The sequence below is a fragment of the Myotis brandtii genome, unplaced genomic scaffold, assembly GCF_000412655.1.
Source record: "Myotis brandtii unplaced genomic scaffold, ASM41265v1 scaffold698, whole genome shotgun sequence".
Taxonomy (NCBI): Eukaryota; Metazoa; Chordata; class Mammalia; order Chiroptera; family Vespertilionidae; genus Myotis; species Myotis brandtii.
The window spans coordinates 409,227-425,556 of record NW_005370731.1 but is presented as its reverse complement, the minus strand read 5'-3'; the positions used below and the strand labels follow the sequence as shown (position 1 = coordinate 425,556).

Below are 16,330 nucleotides of genomic sequence, written 5' to 3'. Positions count from 1 at the left end.
GGATCCCTGAGAGAGAGAGGAGGGCAGGCCGAGGGCGAGACCGACTGCAGCTGCCTGTGAGTTGACAGCCTAATGTGCGGAGACCACAGAAAAGGGAAACGAGGGACTGTTTTCTTTCACTCCAGCCGTGGAGATCAATGCTACTTTAGAGTTGGAAAGACTGTTCGGATAGTCAGAATCTTGTGCGTATGTGTTTATGCCTCTGCTCGCTTCCTGTAGACTGAGTTCTGGTCTGTGGTTATGGCGGGCACCACAGTCATTTCTTCGAGTCCCCTTACTGTTTGTCAGGCCCTGTGGAGAAGCAACGCTATTTAGTAGGATGTCAAACACATGTGGAGCCCTTGCTCGGTTCCAGGCACAGTTGTTAGCCTTCTATGGTGATGAGTCATCTAATCTCCACATAGTGCTGTTATTGTCTCTGTTTTACAGATGAGGAAACTGAGGCATAGATGGGTTAAATAGGTTAACACAACTGGTAAATATTGGGGTCTGAATCATACTCAGGCAGTCTACTCGGAGCCTCTGCTCTCAACCGTTATGTCCAAGCACATACAATTCCTGCTGTCTGAGCACAACCTGCTCTTACCCTTCCAAGACCCACTATGTCAGGTACATAGTAGGTATCATAAAAACACTTGAATGAATATGGTTGCTTCCCTAGAGGAGCTTATAGTCTGTTTTAGTAGGTAGTCATTTAAACATATAATAACATGAAAAGCAATGAGAGATAATGTATATCTAAACTGCTATAGAGAGTACAGAATCTGAAGTAAACCCTTGGGTGTTCTGGAAGGACTTTATTAAGGAAGCAATATTTGAGGTGTGTTTCAAAGGTTGGGTAGGAGTTTGCCAGACTTTGGTGAAGCAAAAAGACTACCAAAGTAATTTCTTAAAAAAGAGGGGCCAAAGATGCTCTCTTTGACTCAATTTTCCTCAGCATAAAAGAGGAAAGAGTTAAGTTAAATGAAGCTGGGGAATTGTAGGAGAGGGGGAAATGAGAAGAAATAGCGTCGCCCAACCTCAAAGTTGCTTTTAGGAAGGGGAGAGACTCTTGTCCTGTAAGCAGTTGTTTACATGTGCCTCTCCCCTCCTCTCCTGGACCCTGAGCTTTGGGGCAAGAATGGCAGTGAACCACTTTTATGATGAAAACAGGAAACGAACAGGTTAATACTTCATGTTAGCGTATTCATCAAATCTTAATTTGTTCAGCAAATACTCTCTGAGAGCCTACTCTGTGCTAGGCATTGGGGATACAAAGGTGAGCAGAGTAAGATTTATTTTCACTGAGTTTACAGTTAGATGGAGAAAACAGACAAACACGCAGTTACAGTGGCGTGTGATTAGTGCTTGGATAGAGGAGTTAAAGTGAGCCATGGATGCACCTAATTGAACCTTAATAGGTCAGTCATTTTAGAAGGGAAGGCTTTTTAGAGCAAGTAAGGTGTACCTATTTACATCAATCACTTGATGGGGGTGGGTGGGGTACAGAAGATATTCCAGGGAGCTAGAATAGCACATGCAAAGGCCCAAAGGTGTGAACCAACTTAGTGTGTGTGGGAACTGAAGGGAATTCATTGTGGCTGAGCGCTTACAGCGAGCATGTCAAACTCAAAGGCTAACACGGGCCAAATAAACAAGGTTTAAGTTTATGTGGGCTGCAAAAAACACACACAAAATCTTCAATTTTCATAGAAACGTAGGTTTATTTCGGAGAAGACATGCTGAATACAAAGGGCTGAAATAAATGAGTCATCATTAACATAAAATAATAGAACTTTTAATAAAAATTAATATTTTTTCGTGAACATTAACTTACCAGACACTGAATACCTGCACAAATTAATAAGCGTAACACAAATAAACCTATTTTTCTTGTTCTCTGAAAGCGAAATATTTCCTGTTGCGCACACCAAACAAGTCAATCCAAGACTAAAGTGGCAATCCGCTGCTAAAATATTCACTGCTAGTATTAGTGGAGAGAAATGGTGCGCCTGCAAGTAAGGCGCATAATGGAAATGACAACACGATTATAGTAATCAGTCATTAGTGAATGTTGTGGTTCATTATTAATAATTTTGTATAACAGGATATTGTAAAAATTAAGTTACGAAATTTTTATTAAAACATTTCTTACATACCATTATATTGGCTGGACAGCAAAAATATTCATTGTGGGCTACATGTGGCCTACGGGCCATGAGTTTGACATGCTTGGCTTACAGTGTAAGGAAGGAAGTGGAGAGAGAATGATTGGAGGTAAGTGAGACTAGAGGCAGAGAGACCAGTTGGGAAACTGTTGAGATGATGATGACTTTGGCAAAGATTGTGCAGTGGGAATAGAGAGAAGTGGACTCATCTAAAAAGGTAGAATTGACTTATGTAATGAATAACTGATGTGGGAAATGAGAAGGTAGAGTTAAGAAAGATTCCCATCTTTGGGTTGGTGCCTGTCATTTCCGTTAGAGAGCATAGTAGGAGGAGGATGTTGCAGAGAGATGGGGAAGAGTTCAGTTTAGGACAGGTGGAGTTCCAAGCACCTTCGAACCATGTAAGATGTCAGGGCAGCAGCCTGGAATGTAAATCTGAGGTTCAGGAAGAGAACTCTAGTGTGGAGGTGTCAATTAGGATTCATCAGCTTTAGATGGTAATTAAAGCCAAGAGAGCAGGTGGCCATGCCCATGAAATGAATCAGAGTAGTGATTCTCAACTAGAGGGGGAAATTTGGTGGTTGAAATTGGGGAGAGGTGGCACAAAATGCTACTGGCATATGTGTTTAGTATGTGCGCTACATATCCTACAATGCATGGGACAGCCCCACCACAAGAATTATCCAAACTGAGCAGCCCTGGTCTAGAAAGAGGATAGAATGAGTCTAGGAAAAACATTTAAAAATGGCAGAAACTGAGAAGGGGTGAAGTGGCATGGAAACTAAGGGAAAAGTATATTTCCCAAAGGAAAGCAGATCAGGGTATTGAATACTGCGGGGAAGTCGGATAGGAAGGAGACCGAGCATGTCTACTGGATTCAGCAGTAAGGAGGTCATTGGTCACCCTGCTGAATTGTGCAGACAGAAGCTAGTTGCTGCCTTGAGAAGTGAGTAGCAAGAGAAAGAGTGTAATCATAACAATAACAATAGCTAACATTTACTGAGAGCACTTGCTGCCAGCACTGTATAAACATTGTATGTACATTTTTTCTTTGACGCCTCACAATCTTATGAGGATACTGTTATTTTTATAAAGAGAAACTGAGTCTTCAAGACATTAAGCCTTCCCAAGGTCACACAGCTGGTAGGTGGAACTTGTCGCAGACTCCAAGGCCCATAGGGATACAAAGAGGAAGGGCTGAGATGGCCTGGGGAATCATATAATGAACTTTAGCATTAGGCCTTTCTTTGAAGTTTTCTCTGTCACTAACTAGCTGTCGACACGGGCAAGTTAGCTAACCTCTCTTTATTGATGTTTCCTCATATGAAAAGTGGGGGATAAATATAAAACACTTACTGAGCTTTTACCAAGAACCAAGTACTTTTACATGAATTACCTTATTTATTGCCTTAACAACCCAAAGAGTAGGTATTTTTATTTATTTCCGTTTTACCGGTGTGGAAATTAAGGCACAGGAATAGAAAATTACTTCTTTAGGTTAGTTAGTTGTAAGTGGTAGAGTTGGGATTTGAACACAGCCTGCCTTACCTTGAATAATGAACCTACCTACTGTATGCTAGTTATTGTATTGGAATTTTATATGTTACTTCATTTAATTCTCATTAAGCCCTTCTAACGCCAACCCCGCCCCATTTTATAAACAGGGAAACGGGCAAATGGATGTTAAGTCATTTAATCCGGGTCACAAGCTAATAACTGAAAATTTAATTTCTACTTACTTGTTGCTGACTTTCAGGATTGCCATGAGGATCAAATTAAAACTACATGTGCTTAGCTAGAACATGTCAATGGAGGAAAAGGGGGACATATGTAATACTTTCAACAATAAAGATTTAAAAAATTAAAATAAATAAAACTACATGTGCTTGGTAAACCATAAATTGAGAAATGGTACAATTAGCTTCATTGTCAGGTGAAGGGAGAGAGGCCCAGTTTTTGAAATAGGCCATCTGCTTATGGGTAAGTCTTACTTATGCATAAGATTCTTTCTAGCCTGGCCAGTGTGGCTCAATGGTTGAGTGTCGACCTATGAACCAGGAGGTCACAGTTCAATTCCCAGTCAGGGCACATGCCCAGGTTGCAGGCTCAATCCCCAGTAGGGGGTGTGTAGGAGGCAGCCAATTAATGATTCTCTTTCATCATTGATGTTTCTCTCTCCCTCTCCCTTCCCCTCTGAAATCAATTTTTTACAAAAAGATTCTTTCTAGGGGTAGTGTGTCCACCTTTTTGTCTTGCTGTTTCTGTTCTGGCCAACACATGCCAGCCTCTTGCCTTATATGAGGCCTGTGGCTCCCTACTACCAGCAAAAAGGAGTCAGAGCTGCCAAGGACTTTCTTCGTTGGTAGACAATAGAGAGTCAAAATGACATCCTCATTAAAAGGATATGAAGGTGAAGATATCCAGGTTTGAATTTTACTGTTACTGTTAACACAGTATGGTATCCTCCAACATAAATTAGAGAAATATCCTCCTCATAACATTTTTTTCTTCAGCTCATTCAATCCTCACAAAAAGAGGGTTTTTTTAGTTTTATCTTTATGTGTTTTCTAATGATACTCAATGTTTTTTTTTAATGACTTAGGTTGAATTATCGAAAGCATACTAAACAGAATGCTTACAGTAGAGAAGGATTGCATGTCAGTGCCTTTTGTAATCTGAACTGGGACAAAAAGAGACTAGGGGCTGCCTCTCAACCACATCCCTTCTAAACAAAGATGTCCACAGTGCCATTCTTTAAAAAAAAAATGCACACACTACAGCATTACAGGGCTGGGTACATAGAACATAAACCTGCATAACCCCCCATCAAGAGAAGGCCATCATTAAGTTTGGCATGTGTGTGGCGTGTGTGTGTATGTATTGTAAAACTCAGGTAAGAGTGGTTTTAGGTAGGGGGCAAATGTTATCTCTTAATCCTTAGAACAATCTGTCAGGTGTTGGTCTATAACTTGGCAATTCAAAATGTGCTGCCGTAGCAGCAGCAATAGCAGCATCTGGAAGTTTGCTAAAAATTCAGAATCTCAGGCATCACCCCAGGTACTGGAGCTAAACCTGTATCTCCCCCCCCCCCCCCCGATATTTTATCCATTGCTTTTTTTTTGAGAGAGAGAGAGAGAAGTAGAGAAACATCGATTGGTTGCCTCCAGAATGTGCCCCAACTGGGCCCAGGAATTGAACCTGCAACCCACATATGTAGCCTTGACCAGGAATTGAACCCGAGACCCTTTGGTGCGCAGATCGACATTGTAACCCCTAAGCAACACCAGCCAGGGCACTAAATCTGTATTTAAACTAGATCTTTCAGGTTATTTGTGTTACAGTCTACACCCACTGGACCTACTTGAAGAGGATGGAAGGAACTGAGGCCAAGCTTGGGGCCACCCACAGCATGGCCAGGGTGGAAAAGAGCTTCTTCCAAAATGAGCTGTGGCCACTGGCCCTTCCAATAGTATCCCCAGGGCTCGAGCCTCCAGGCCTTCTTCCCTGCCCTTGGTTATGGAGGTCTCTAGTCTTCTAAGATACTGGGGTTTGTTTTGCTTTTAGGCTCTGCTTCTTCCTCTGTTGAAGAGCAAAAAAGACAGTACTATAGTATAGGCTATGATATAAAGTTATGGTCACATGGCCCCAGGTATAAAATACCAAGGTGCTCACAAGAGCTGCTACACCTCTGTGAGCTTCTTCATTGATAAAATGGGACTAACAGACCCTATCTTTCAGGAACACTAATGTGCCTGGCATGTAGTCAGTGCTTAATAAATGTTAATGTTGGCTAAGTACACAATAGTCCCTGGCCTATATATAATTTCTCACCTCTAATCCCCCCCCACCATACTCTGCCTGAAACCATGTATTTGATTTTTCTATTTTTCTTCCATTCTGCCCTTCGCTGCTCACCCTCACTAACAGAACACACACATCCTGCCTCACCAGTTCTCCAAGAGGTCTCAAGCTTTCAAACCTCTATGCTTTTTGCACATGCCATTCCTTCTACCTGGAATGCTTGGCAAGCTCCTATTCATCCTTCAGAGCTCAGCTATACCAGATACCTCCTCCTCTAACACTCCTACCCATACCTCTCAGCAAAGCTGGTCCCTACTTCCTCTGTGCAACACCCTACTTCATGCTAAAACTTATCTTCTCTCCTCCAGGAGCTGGTCGCTGTCGGCTAAGCAAGGTGGGAGCTGTCCGGCGCCCGCCTCCAGCTCGAGTAAGGGTGGCTGTGCGACTGAGGCCATTTGTAGATGGCACATCTGGAGCAAATGATACCCCCTGTGTACGGGGCCTGGACAGCTATTCTCTAGAGATTGCCAACTGGAGGAACCACCAGGAGACTCTCAAATACCAGTAAGGTTCAGGCATTCTTTTTTCCCATCCCTCTCCTAGGTCTGCTCACGTTCTCACTTACCCACATAGTTTCTCAGAGCTGCTTCCTCAGTATTCTTGCTCCTTCCTTAGCACTGCTTTGTTCCCCACATCTTCATTTGTTCATTCAGGAAATGTTCACAGGTGCCCATTGTGATGGGTGCTCTGAAGGATTCTATACTGTGGGGAAAGACTGGGAGCTGAATCAGACATATAATACTGTTCACAGTTTTGTGGGGGAAATAGGCACAAAGTAGGGACTGAGCAACAAAGGTAAGCAGGAGATCCCCAAGTAGGATCTGGGGGAGGTGTGGGAATGGTTGGGGGAACATAAACCAGACAACTAACCCAGGCTGTAGCTGGGTAGTGTCAGAGATTTAAAGTTCAGACTCCTTGCCCTGTCATCCTAGGCCAGAGGGTGACAAATTATAGCCTGTAGGAGTTTGACCAGGAGTCTTTATAATAAAACTTAATCGGGACATAGCCATGCTCATTTATTTACATACTAGAGGCCCGGTGCATGGATTCGTGCACCGGTGGGGTCCCTCAGCCTGGCCTGCAGGGATCAGGTCAAAACTGGCAGTCCGATATCCCCCGAGGGGTCCCGGATTGTAAGAGAGCGCAGGCCAGGCCGAGGGACCCTAGTATGGATATAAGATCTAGTGTGCATATAAGATCTTTGGTTAATCTCTTCCCACCCTCCCTCCCCCCTTCCCTCTGAGATTCATCAGTCTGTTCCATGTTTCCATGCCTGTGTGTTGAGTGTTTGCCCCCTGGTGGTCAGTGTGCATCAGAGCTACTGGTCGAACAGTCGGACACTTAGCATATTAACCTTTTATATATGTTTTATATATACACACACACACACACACACACACACACACACACACAGACTAGAGGCCCGGCACACGAAATTCGGGCACAGGCATGGAGTGTGTGGGGGGCCTGGGGGGAGATAGGTGCTGAAGGTGAGGAGTGCGAGGAAGGTGCAGAGTTGCGCTGCAGGAAGGGGGCAGTCTGGGGACCTGGGTCCCAACGCGCTATTTACGGGGCTGCGGCGCCCGCCTGTCCTACCTGTGGATGCAGTTTCCATGGCAATGGGCAGCGGCGGGTGGGGTTCAAGCCCAGTTCCTGGGGCACCGCTTGCCTGGCCCCCATGCCCAGCCCCCGGCTGGACTCCCCTGCCTGCGGTGCTGGCCTTGGGCATCACCACCTCATCCTCCCCTTCCTCCCAGTCCCCAAACCACTGGGACCTGGGGCGGGCCAGCCAGCGGCAGCAGCTCTTCTTGGGGACCGCGCGGCGCGACCATGGCTGGCAGTCCCCAGACATGGCCACAGCAGTTGAGGGGATGGAGGTGTGGTGGCTAGGCCTGCCAGGGCTCCCTGCTGCTGCCTCCCGCCAGGACTTGGGGCTTGGGAGGCTGTGGTGTAGGCACCGCTGCCGCTGTCACCGCTGCAACTTCAGCTGAGCTGCTGCCTGCCGTGCTCCCCACTTCAGCTCCTCCTGTTGGGGGCCGATCAGGGGTCGGGCCGGACCCACCCCCTGGTCGCCCCGCCACCCCTGCTGGTCGCCTCTCTGCCCGCTGGCACCTGCCTTGGCTGGCCTGGCATTCGGTCGATTTGCATATTAGGCTTTTATTATATAGGATTGTCTAAAGCTGTTTTCCAATGACAGGATAGAGTACTTGTGAAAGGAACCATATGGCCCACAAAGTCTATATTTACTATCTGGCTTTTGTGTGTGTGTGTGTGTGTGTGTGTGTGTGTGTGTGTGTGTGTGTATCTCACCAGACTGCAGAACTCCCAAGAACAGAGGCATCAGATTCATCTCTGTATTCCTAACATCAGTTAGGAATGGGATGGAACAGGTGTTCAGTTGGTGCTTTCGAGGGTCTTTTTGTAAGAAAGGGATGGACTGTTTTAAATCTGAGGCCAGTATTACCCTCTAGGTCTGGGTGAAATTGTAACGGTCCATTAATTCCCTCCTTTCTTCCTGCCTGCAGGTTTGATGCCTTCTATGGAGAGGGGAGTTCTCAGCAGGACATCTATGCAGGATCAGTGCAGCCCATCCTAAGGCATTTGCTGGAAGGGCAGAATGCCAGTGTGCTTGCCTATGGGCCCACAGGGGCAGGTGAGGGAGCCAGATAAGGAACAGCTATGGGTTAGAAAGGGCTTCGGAGTGGGGAGGAAAATCTCACAGCTCTCTCCATTCTTTTCCCAGGGAAGACGCACACAATGCTGGGCAGCCCAGAGCAACCTGGAGTGATTCCCCGGGCTCTCATGGACCTCCTACAGCTCACAAGGGAGGAGGGCGCTGAGGGCCGGCCATGGGCCCTCTCTGTCACTATGTCCTACTTAGAGATCTACCAGGAAAAGGTGAGGCCCTGCTCTGGTTGGGGAGGAGAGAGACAAAGGGTCAAAGTAAGACTTAGTTCTAGAACATAAGTTCTGCTGTATCAAGGACTTAAAACCTGGAGAGAGAGAGGTTGGGGTCACAGATGGTACAACTTTGAGAATCCTGCAGAGAAAAGGAGACTGATCCCCAGAAAGTAAGTGTGTTTCTAGAAAATTGGCCCTATCTTTCACTGCCCCGACAGGTATTAGACCTCTTGAACCCTGCATCCGGAGACCTGGTGATCCGAGAAGACTGTCGAGGAAACATACTGATTCCAGGCCTCACGCAGAAGCCCATCACTAGCTTTGCTGATTTTGAGCAGCACTTCCTACCAGCCAGTCGAAATCGGACTGTAGGACCCACTCGGCTCAACCAGCGCTCCTCCCGCAGTCATGCTGTGCTCCTGGTTAAGGTGAGGCCCACTGATGGGTGAGGACCTGGGAACCCCCTTCGGCCTGAGCTAACCCTGGGGCCCTTGTTCTTCCCCCAGGTGGACCAGCGGGAACGCTTGGCCCCGTTTCGTCAGCGGGAGGGGAAACTCTATCTGATTGATTTGGCTGGCTCAGAGGATAACCGGCGTACAGGCAACAAAGGCCTGAGGCTGAAGGAGAGTGGAGCCATCAACTCCTCGCTCTTTGTATTGGGCAAGGTGGTGGATGCGCTGAACCAGGGCCTCCCCCGTGTGCCTTACCGGGACAGCAAGCTCACCCGCCTATTGCAGGTCAGGCCACCCATATCAGGGCAAAGGGGCTGGAGAAGAGGGTCTTGGGCCTCCTGGAGGTTTTGGGAAACAGCAGTCAAGGAATGGAAACATGGGGCCTTCTGACCAGTCCATCCTGCCCGATCCCCATCCCTCAGGACTCTCTGGGTGGCTCAGCCCACAGCATCCTTATTGCCAACATTGCCCCCGAGAGATGCTTCTACCTAGACACAGTCTCTGCACTCAATTTTGCTGCCAGGTCCAAGGAGGTGATCAACCGACCTTTTACCAATGAGAGCCTACAGCTTCATGGTAAGGACAGGGGTTGGCAGGAGTGGAAAGGCCGGTCTGGACAATTGGGAGTTTGCTAAATCCACCAAGCGGTAGCACAGAGGCTGACATAGCCCCCCACACACACACACCCCATTTTTTCTAGTCTTGGCACCTGTTAAACTGTCTCAGAAAGAACTGGTAGGCCCTCCAGAGGCAAAGAGAGCCCGAGGCCCTGAGGAAGAAGAGATTGGGAATCCTGAGCCCCTTGCGCCTCCAGCCTCTGCTTCTCAGAAATTCAGGTGAGCAGATGGGGAGAGACCTTGGGCATATTCCCTTTCCTGTTGTGTCTGGGTTGGGTGCAGAGCAGCAGTGAGTTGAGCCCATCAGATCCTTGATCTGTGAACCTGTTCCTTGGTGCTGCTGCCTGGGGTCCTCCAGAGGCTTCCTACTTGAGCACCTAGTCCCCTCCCTTTCCGCAAAAACATCATATTTTGGGGCAGCTGTTTCAAGGACAAGTACTTTTGCTTCTGGCTCAGGTCTTTCAGGTCCAGAGGATTAGAGCAAAGCAAAGGAGACAGAGATGAAGAGCTATGTCTGGCTGAGACCTCTCAGTCTCTTCATGACTCTCCGAGGAGCCGGTTGTGTCATAGCATTCCTCTGCTTCTACCCTCAATCCAAACAAAGCCTCTCTAAACTGAGTCTCTTCTGTGGGTGTGCCCACCCCCCAGTTCTGATACCCTTGTGGGCCAGTATGCACTAACCCTCAGGTCACCTCTGTTTAGTGGGTCTTGCTTTCTGTGTCTCGCCACCTGCCCCCCTAACTCCAAGGAGTCAGTCGCAGTTTTAATATTGCTGTTTCTACCGAGCCCCCTCTAAACTGTGTACTGAACAGAGGCGAAGTAAGGAGACCAAGGATTAGTGCCCCAGGGGGCTATTGTAGCTGAGGAAGGATGACATACATAAAAATGTGCTTCCCCTAGCCCAGTGGTCGGCAAACTGCGGCTCTCGAGCCACATGCGGCTCTTTGGCCCAGAATCGAATTCTGAGGGTGAGCTCAAAGATGGGATACATCAGACCTAGTCAGACCCTGACCTCAGAGGGCTCACGTTTTAGTAGGGGAAATAAGACGGGAATATCAGCATGTGATGCAAGATAGGTAGTACAGAGTATAGTAAGGATGGAGAAGTTGCTTGTTCTGTAAGAGCTAGGAAGGAAGGAATGACTTCTAGCGTTCATCCATATCTTCTGATCCTGTTCTTCCTAAGTAATTGTACACACAGAACAGGGCAATCCCTGTCTTTGAGGAGCTAGTTCAGTGTAGGAAAGAAGATGCACAATCAAGTTGGGCATCGTGAGAGAAGTGGCATCAAATTCACTTTGAATGATAATTGAGGTCAGATGTGAGGGGAAAAATTCAGACAGAAGGGACAGATGTTAGGCGTTATTATGCTCAGGACTGTACTTGAATAGGCCTTTCCTACTGCCCTCGGGAAAGCCTTGACATGCGAGGTCTTCAGTGGCTTTCAAAGCCCTGTTGGAGATGACGTCCTCTGAAGCTTCCCTGACTGCTCCTCCACATGGATAGGCACATAGACTCCGAATTCCTGTGTTCATTAAAAGCTTGTTCTCACCCAGCTGGTGTGGCTCAGTGGTTGAAAACTGACCTCTGAGCCAGGAGGTCATAGTTCAATTCCTGGTCAAGGCACATGCCCAAGTTGTGGACTTGGTTCCCCAGGATGGGGCGTGCAGGAAGCAGGCAATCAATGATTCTTTCTCATCATTGATATTTCCTTTTTCTTTTTTTTTCATCATTGATGTTTCTATCTCTCTCCCTTCCCCTCTCTGAAATCAATAAAACTATTTTTTTTAAAAAAAGCTTGTTCTCATCTGATCTGGTATCCCTGAGAGATAGTGATCAATCTCCATACTGCACCCAGAGAGTTTGGATGATTTGCTCAGTTAACCAACAAGTTAACACCAGAGTTCTGGAACCAAATAGAACACCAAGTTAAGGCACAATGAGGAGAATCCTGCTGCTGGAGAGGGTGATGAGAGAAGTAGGTGGGGAGTAACCTCTTTGTCTGCTCAGCTCCCTACAGAAGCTAAGTAGCATGGACCCAGCCATGCTAGAGCACCTCCTGAGCTTGGACCGTCTGCTGGGCTCCCGGGGAACCCAGGGGACCCCTCTGCTGAGCACCCCGAAGCGAGAGCGAATGGTGCTCATGAAGACAGTGGAGGAGAAGGATTTGGAGATTGAAGTAAGTGTTAGAAAGGTGGGGGCTGGGGTCCCTGTTTCCCTTGAGAAGCAATCAGGATCTTCAGATAAGGAAGGACACTCACTGAAAGGCTAGACCAGCATCCAGTTTTCACCCACCTCTGGAGTCCTTCAGTTTTTCAGCTTCTGTTTGAATGTCCTTAACATGGCTTAACTTTGAAAAATAATTGAGATCAGATGGGGGGGAGGGGATTACAAGTTAAAGGATCAAATGGCCCTAACTGGTTTGGCTCAGTGAAAAGAGCTTCTGCCTGCGGACTGAAGGGTCCCAGGTTCAAGTCCGGTCAAGGACACATGCCCGGGTTGCAGTTTCGATCCCCAGTAGGGGGCATGCAGGAGGCAGCCAATCAATGATTCTCTCTCATCATTAATGTTTTTCTCCCTTTCCCTTCCTCTCTCAAATCAATCAAGATACATATTTTTTTAAAAATAAAAGGAACAAATGTAAGATGTTGCCATTTTGGAAAACCTAATTATCAAATTAAGTTAGCACTCTGCTTGAATAGTCCTTTTAGTATTTCAAAAAGAGGCTTGTTCCATCTCTGAGCAGCCCTAATCATTAGAAAGCCCTTAGTTATATTGGGCTCCAATTGTCTCCTGGTAGCTTCCATTGGCCTTTACCCTGCCCTTTAGGGCAGCAGTCGCCAACCTTTCAGACCTGACGGACCACCAGTGGTCCGCAGACCACTGGTTGGTGACCGCTGCTCTAGGGCCTTGGAGCCCTGCATACTTACTTTCCTAATCCACTCTCCTTCAAGTTGCCCTAAAATTGGTTCTGGGTCACATCTCTCCCTTATCCTTTCCCAACAGAGGCTTAAGTTGAAGCAAAAAGAACTGGAAGCCAAGGTGCGGGCCCAGGAAACTGTGGACCCAAAAGAGAAAGAGAATTGCTCTCCCACAATGCTCCGACCTCTTGCCCGCCGCACAGTCACAGTGGCTAAGCCCCTCAAAAAGGCTGTGGTGATTCCCCTACAGTTGAGTAAGTTTGGCTCTGGGGGCCAGCCAGAAGGGCACAGATAACAGATCTCAGGAGGGAGGAGGGTTAGGAGCAGTAGTCCTTATGTCACTCATGTCTTCCCACAATATGCGAGCCCCTGGGATGGGTGAGGAGGATCTGAAATAGATCTGATTCTCTGCTCTCAGGCATTTAGTACAATGGGGTAGACTGACAAATGCATGATGGATTATCATACAAGACCAACTGAGATTACTTTCAAATACTGGTATAAGAAAGGTCATGTGGAAACACAACAAAAGAAGAGGTTAACTTGGGGTGGAGGGGAACTGGGGAATCAGAAATGGGAGAACCAAGTGGCTATCAGGGAGGGTGAAAAGTAGCTTCTGTAATGACTCCAGTTCTTTTCTTTCAGTTCAGGAGCAAGCAGAATCCCCAAATGCTAACATCCATATCCTGAAGAAGAAAAGCCGCAAGAGAAAGGTCAGAGTAGCTGGAGGCTTAGGCTATACTTAGAGCCTAGAAGTAAGGGTTAGTAACCTGTAGTGGGAGAGCAATGACCATGGGATCACATGACCTGTCAGAATATTTATCAGCTATTTACAACTCTTCCAAGTTGCTTGTGGTCTAAATACAGAAGTAACTCACAGGGCATTTAGGATGAAGTGTAGTGTTATACTGTACTTAGCAGAGTGGTTTTCTATTATTTGTTACTTACCTTTCTTCCTGAAAGCTCTCACACTCAGTAACTACTTAACTAGTATGGTATGTATGTAGCCTTGGTCCTGCCCTCTACAAACTTACGAGCCCATGTAGGGAAACATGACCTCAACACTGGAGAAATGAAACAACAGTGAAAGAACTACCTAAAAACTGAGATGGTTGGGGAGGTGCCACTTACTGAGTACCTTCTCCAATGTGCTTTCCTGGGGGTGAAAAGAGCTGATTCTTTTTTAGAAATGAGGGGCCAGATTTAAGAGCTTACTATGTGCTTTATGTTCGAGAACTCATTTGACCTTCACAGCAATTCCATTAACCATTCTTTCACAAGTTGGATAAAATGAGAGTAAGATGAGTGACCAGAGGGAAAAGTTTTTGGTCAGACAATTGACAGGAGGGAAAGAGGCTGGAGAGGGCGGGGAAGGCAGTTGCTGTTAGGTTGCTATCCTTGGCAGAGGCATCCGAAGCCTGCAGTGGGCTGAGCAGCAAACTCTGCTGTTTTTGTCATTCACCTCTCCCTGCCTCACAGTTGGAGGGCCTGGATGCCCCCGAGTCCAAGGAAAAGGCTGAGGACTGCTGGGAGCTACAGATCAGCCCAGAGCTACTGGCCCGTGGGCGCCAAAAAATACTAGACATGCTGAACGAGGGCTCAGCCCGGGACCTGCGCAGCCTGCAGCGCATTGGCCAGAAGAAGGCCCAGCTCATCGTGGGCTGGAGGGAGCTCCATGGCCCCTTCAGCCAGGTAACGGCCCAGGGAGGGCAGCACTGGATGGAGTTGGGTGATTGAGGGGGAAAGAGCCTGGTACCCCTAGGCCGCTTGCCCATGGCTGTTGTCCTGCCAGGTGGAGGACTTGGAACGTGTGAAGGTCATGTCAGGAAAGCAGCTGGAGTCTTTCCTGAAGGTGAGCCCGAGGCTTGGCCCCGCGCCTCTCCCGGCCTGTGCCCTGCCCCGGCTCTGACGCTGTTCCCCTTCCCTCCTGTTGCAGGCGAACATCTTGGGTCTCGCCGCGGGCCAGTACGGCAGCCCCAGGTGCCACTTACTGAGTACCTTCTCCGATGTGCTTTCCTGGGGGTGAAAAGAGCTGATTCTTTTTTAGAAATGAGGGGCCAGATTTAAGAGCTTACTATGTGCTTTATGTTCGAGAACTCATTTGACCTTCACAGCAATTCCATTAACCATTCTTTCACAAGTTGGATAAAATGAGAGTAAGATGAGTGACCAGAGGGAAAAGTTTTTGGTCAGACAATTGACAGGAGGGAAAGAGGCTGGAGAGGGCGGGGAAGGCAGTTGCTGTTAGGTTGCTATCCTTGGCAGAGGCATCCGAAGCCTGCAGTGGGCTGAGCAGCAAACTCTGCTGTTTTTGTCATTCACCTCTCCCTGCCTCACAGTTGGAGGGCCTGGATGCCCCCGAGTCCAAGGAAAAGGCTGAGGACTGCTGGGAGCTACAGATCAGCCCAGAGCTACTGGCCCGTGGGCGCCAAAAAATACTAGACATGCTGAACGAGGGCTCAGCCCGGGACCTGCGCAGCCTGCAGCGCATTGGCCAGAAGAAGGCCCAGCTCATCGTGGGCTGGAGGGAGCTCCATGGCCCCTTCAGCCAGGTAACGGCCCAGGGAGGGCAGCACTGGATGGAGTTGGGTGATTGAGGGGGAAAGAGCCTGGTACCCCTAGGCCGCTTGCCCATGGCTGTTGTCCTGCCAGGTGGAGGACTTGGAACGTGTGAAGGTCATGTCAGGAAAGCAGCTGGAGTCTTTCCTGAAGGTGAGCCCGAGGCTTGGCCCCGCGCCTCTCCCGGCCTGTGCCCTGCCCCTGTGCCCTGCCCCAGCTCTGACGCTGTTCCCCTTCCCTCCTGTTGCAGGCGAACATCTTGGGTCTCGCCGCGGGCCAGTATGGCAGCCCCTCCTGACTGCCATCTCCTCTCGTCACTTTGCCTTTTTTTTTTCTTTCCAGTCGTTGTATAACCGTTTCTTGTATAAATACAATTTTAACTCCGTTGCTTCAGCCTGGTTCTTGAGGCTATGGGGGTGGGGCCGGGGTATAGTTGCCCTTGGGACGGCCACAAGCTCCGCTGTAACTTTCTGGGGCGCCATCTTTGGGAAAACATGCAGCAGCACAGGTTTGTGAGTAAACTACTGGAGCGGGAAGGGACGGTGGCCCGTTGGAAACAAAAAGCTGAAGCCAAAGCCTGAGGACAACAACCGTTAGGCGGGCGCGCGCTTTGAGTTGAGCTCCGCCCTATCCGTGCCCCTGGCGCGCGCTCCCCTTTCCGCCCGCTCCTCGACAGCGGTTTTGTGCGCGTGCGCGCGAAATAACGGCCACAGCCGGCGGAGGGGGGGTAAAATCTTTTAAGTGGGGGGAGAGAAGCCACCGTCTCCCGCGCGCCCACCACCTGCGCCGTCACCAGCCAATCAGCGGCCGTCTCAGGGGTCTCGCGCTGGGGACGACTCCGGCTGCTGGGCGGCTCCTGCCCTCCCTCCTCCC

General features: G+C 48.4%; 1 protein-coding gene across 1 annotated transcript in view; it reads left to right on the top strand.

Moving 5' to 3' along the window:
* KIF22 (kinesin family member 22) overlaps positions 1 to 16,324 on the top strand; it is a 16,765-nt gene extending 441 nt beyond the window's left edge. Inside the window, exons 2-14 of the mRNA XM_014529854.1 lie at positions 6,317 to 6,512; positions 8,534 to 8,661; positions 8,752 to 8,906; positions 9,128 to 9,337; positions 9,416 to 9,646; positions 9,784 to 9,937; positions 10,062 to 10,197; positions 11,988 to 12,156; positions 12,984 to 13,152; positions 13,544 to 13,611; positions 14,378 to 14,590; positions 14,691 to 14,750; positions 15,708 to 16,324. Coding sequence (XP_014385340.1) covers positions 6,317 to 6,512; positions 8,534 to 8,661; positions 8,752 to 8,906; positions 9,128 to 9,337; positions 9,416 to 9,646; positions 9,784 to 9,937; positions 10,062 to 10,197; positions 11,988 to 12,156; positions 12,984 to 13,152; positions 13,544 to 13,611; positions 14,378 to 14,590; positions 14,691 to 14,750; positions 15,708 to 15,755 — 1,937 coding nt within the window. The 3' untranslated portion in view covers positions 15,756 to 16,324. The remainder of the gene's footprint in view (positions 1 to 6,316; positions 6,513 to 8,533; positions 8,662 to 8,751; positions 8,907 to 9,127; positions 9,338 to 9,415; positions 9,647 to 9,783; positions 9,938 to 10,061; positions 10,198 to 11,987; positions 12,157 to 12,983; positions 13,153 to 13,543; positions 13,612 to 14,377; positions 14,591 to 14,690; positions 14,751 to 15,707) is intronic.
* The last annotated feature ends 6 nt before the right edge of the window (positions 16,325 to 16,330 follow it).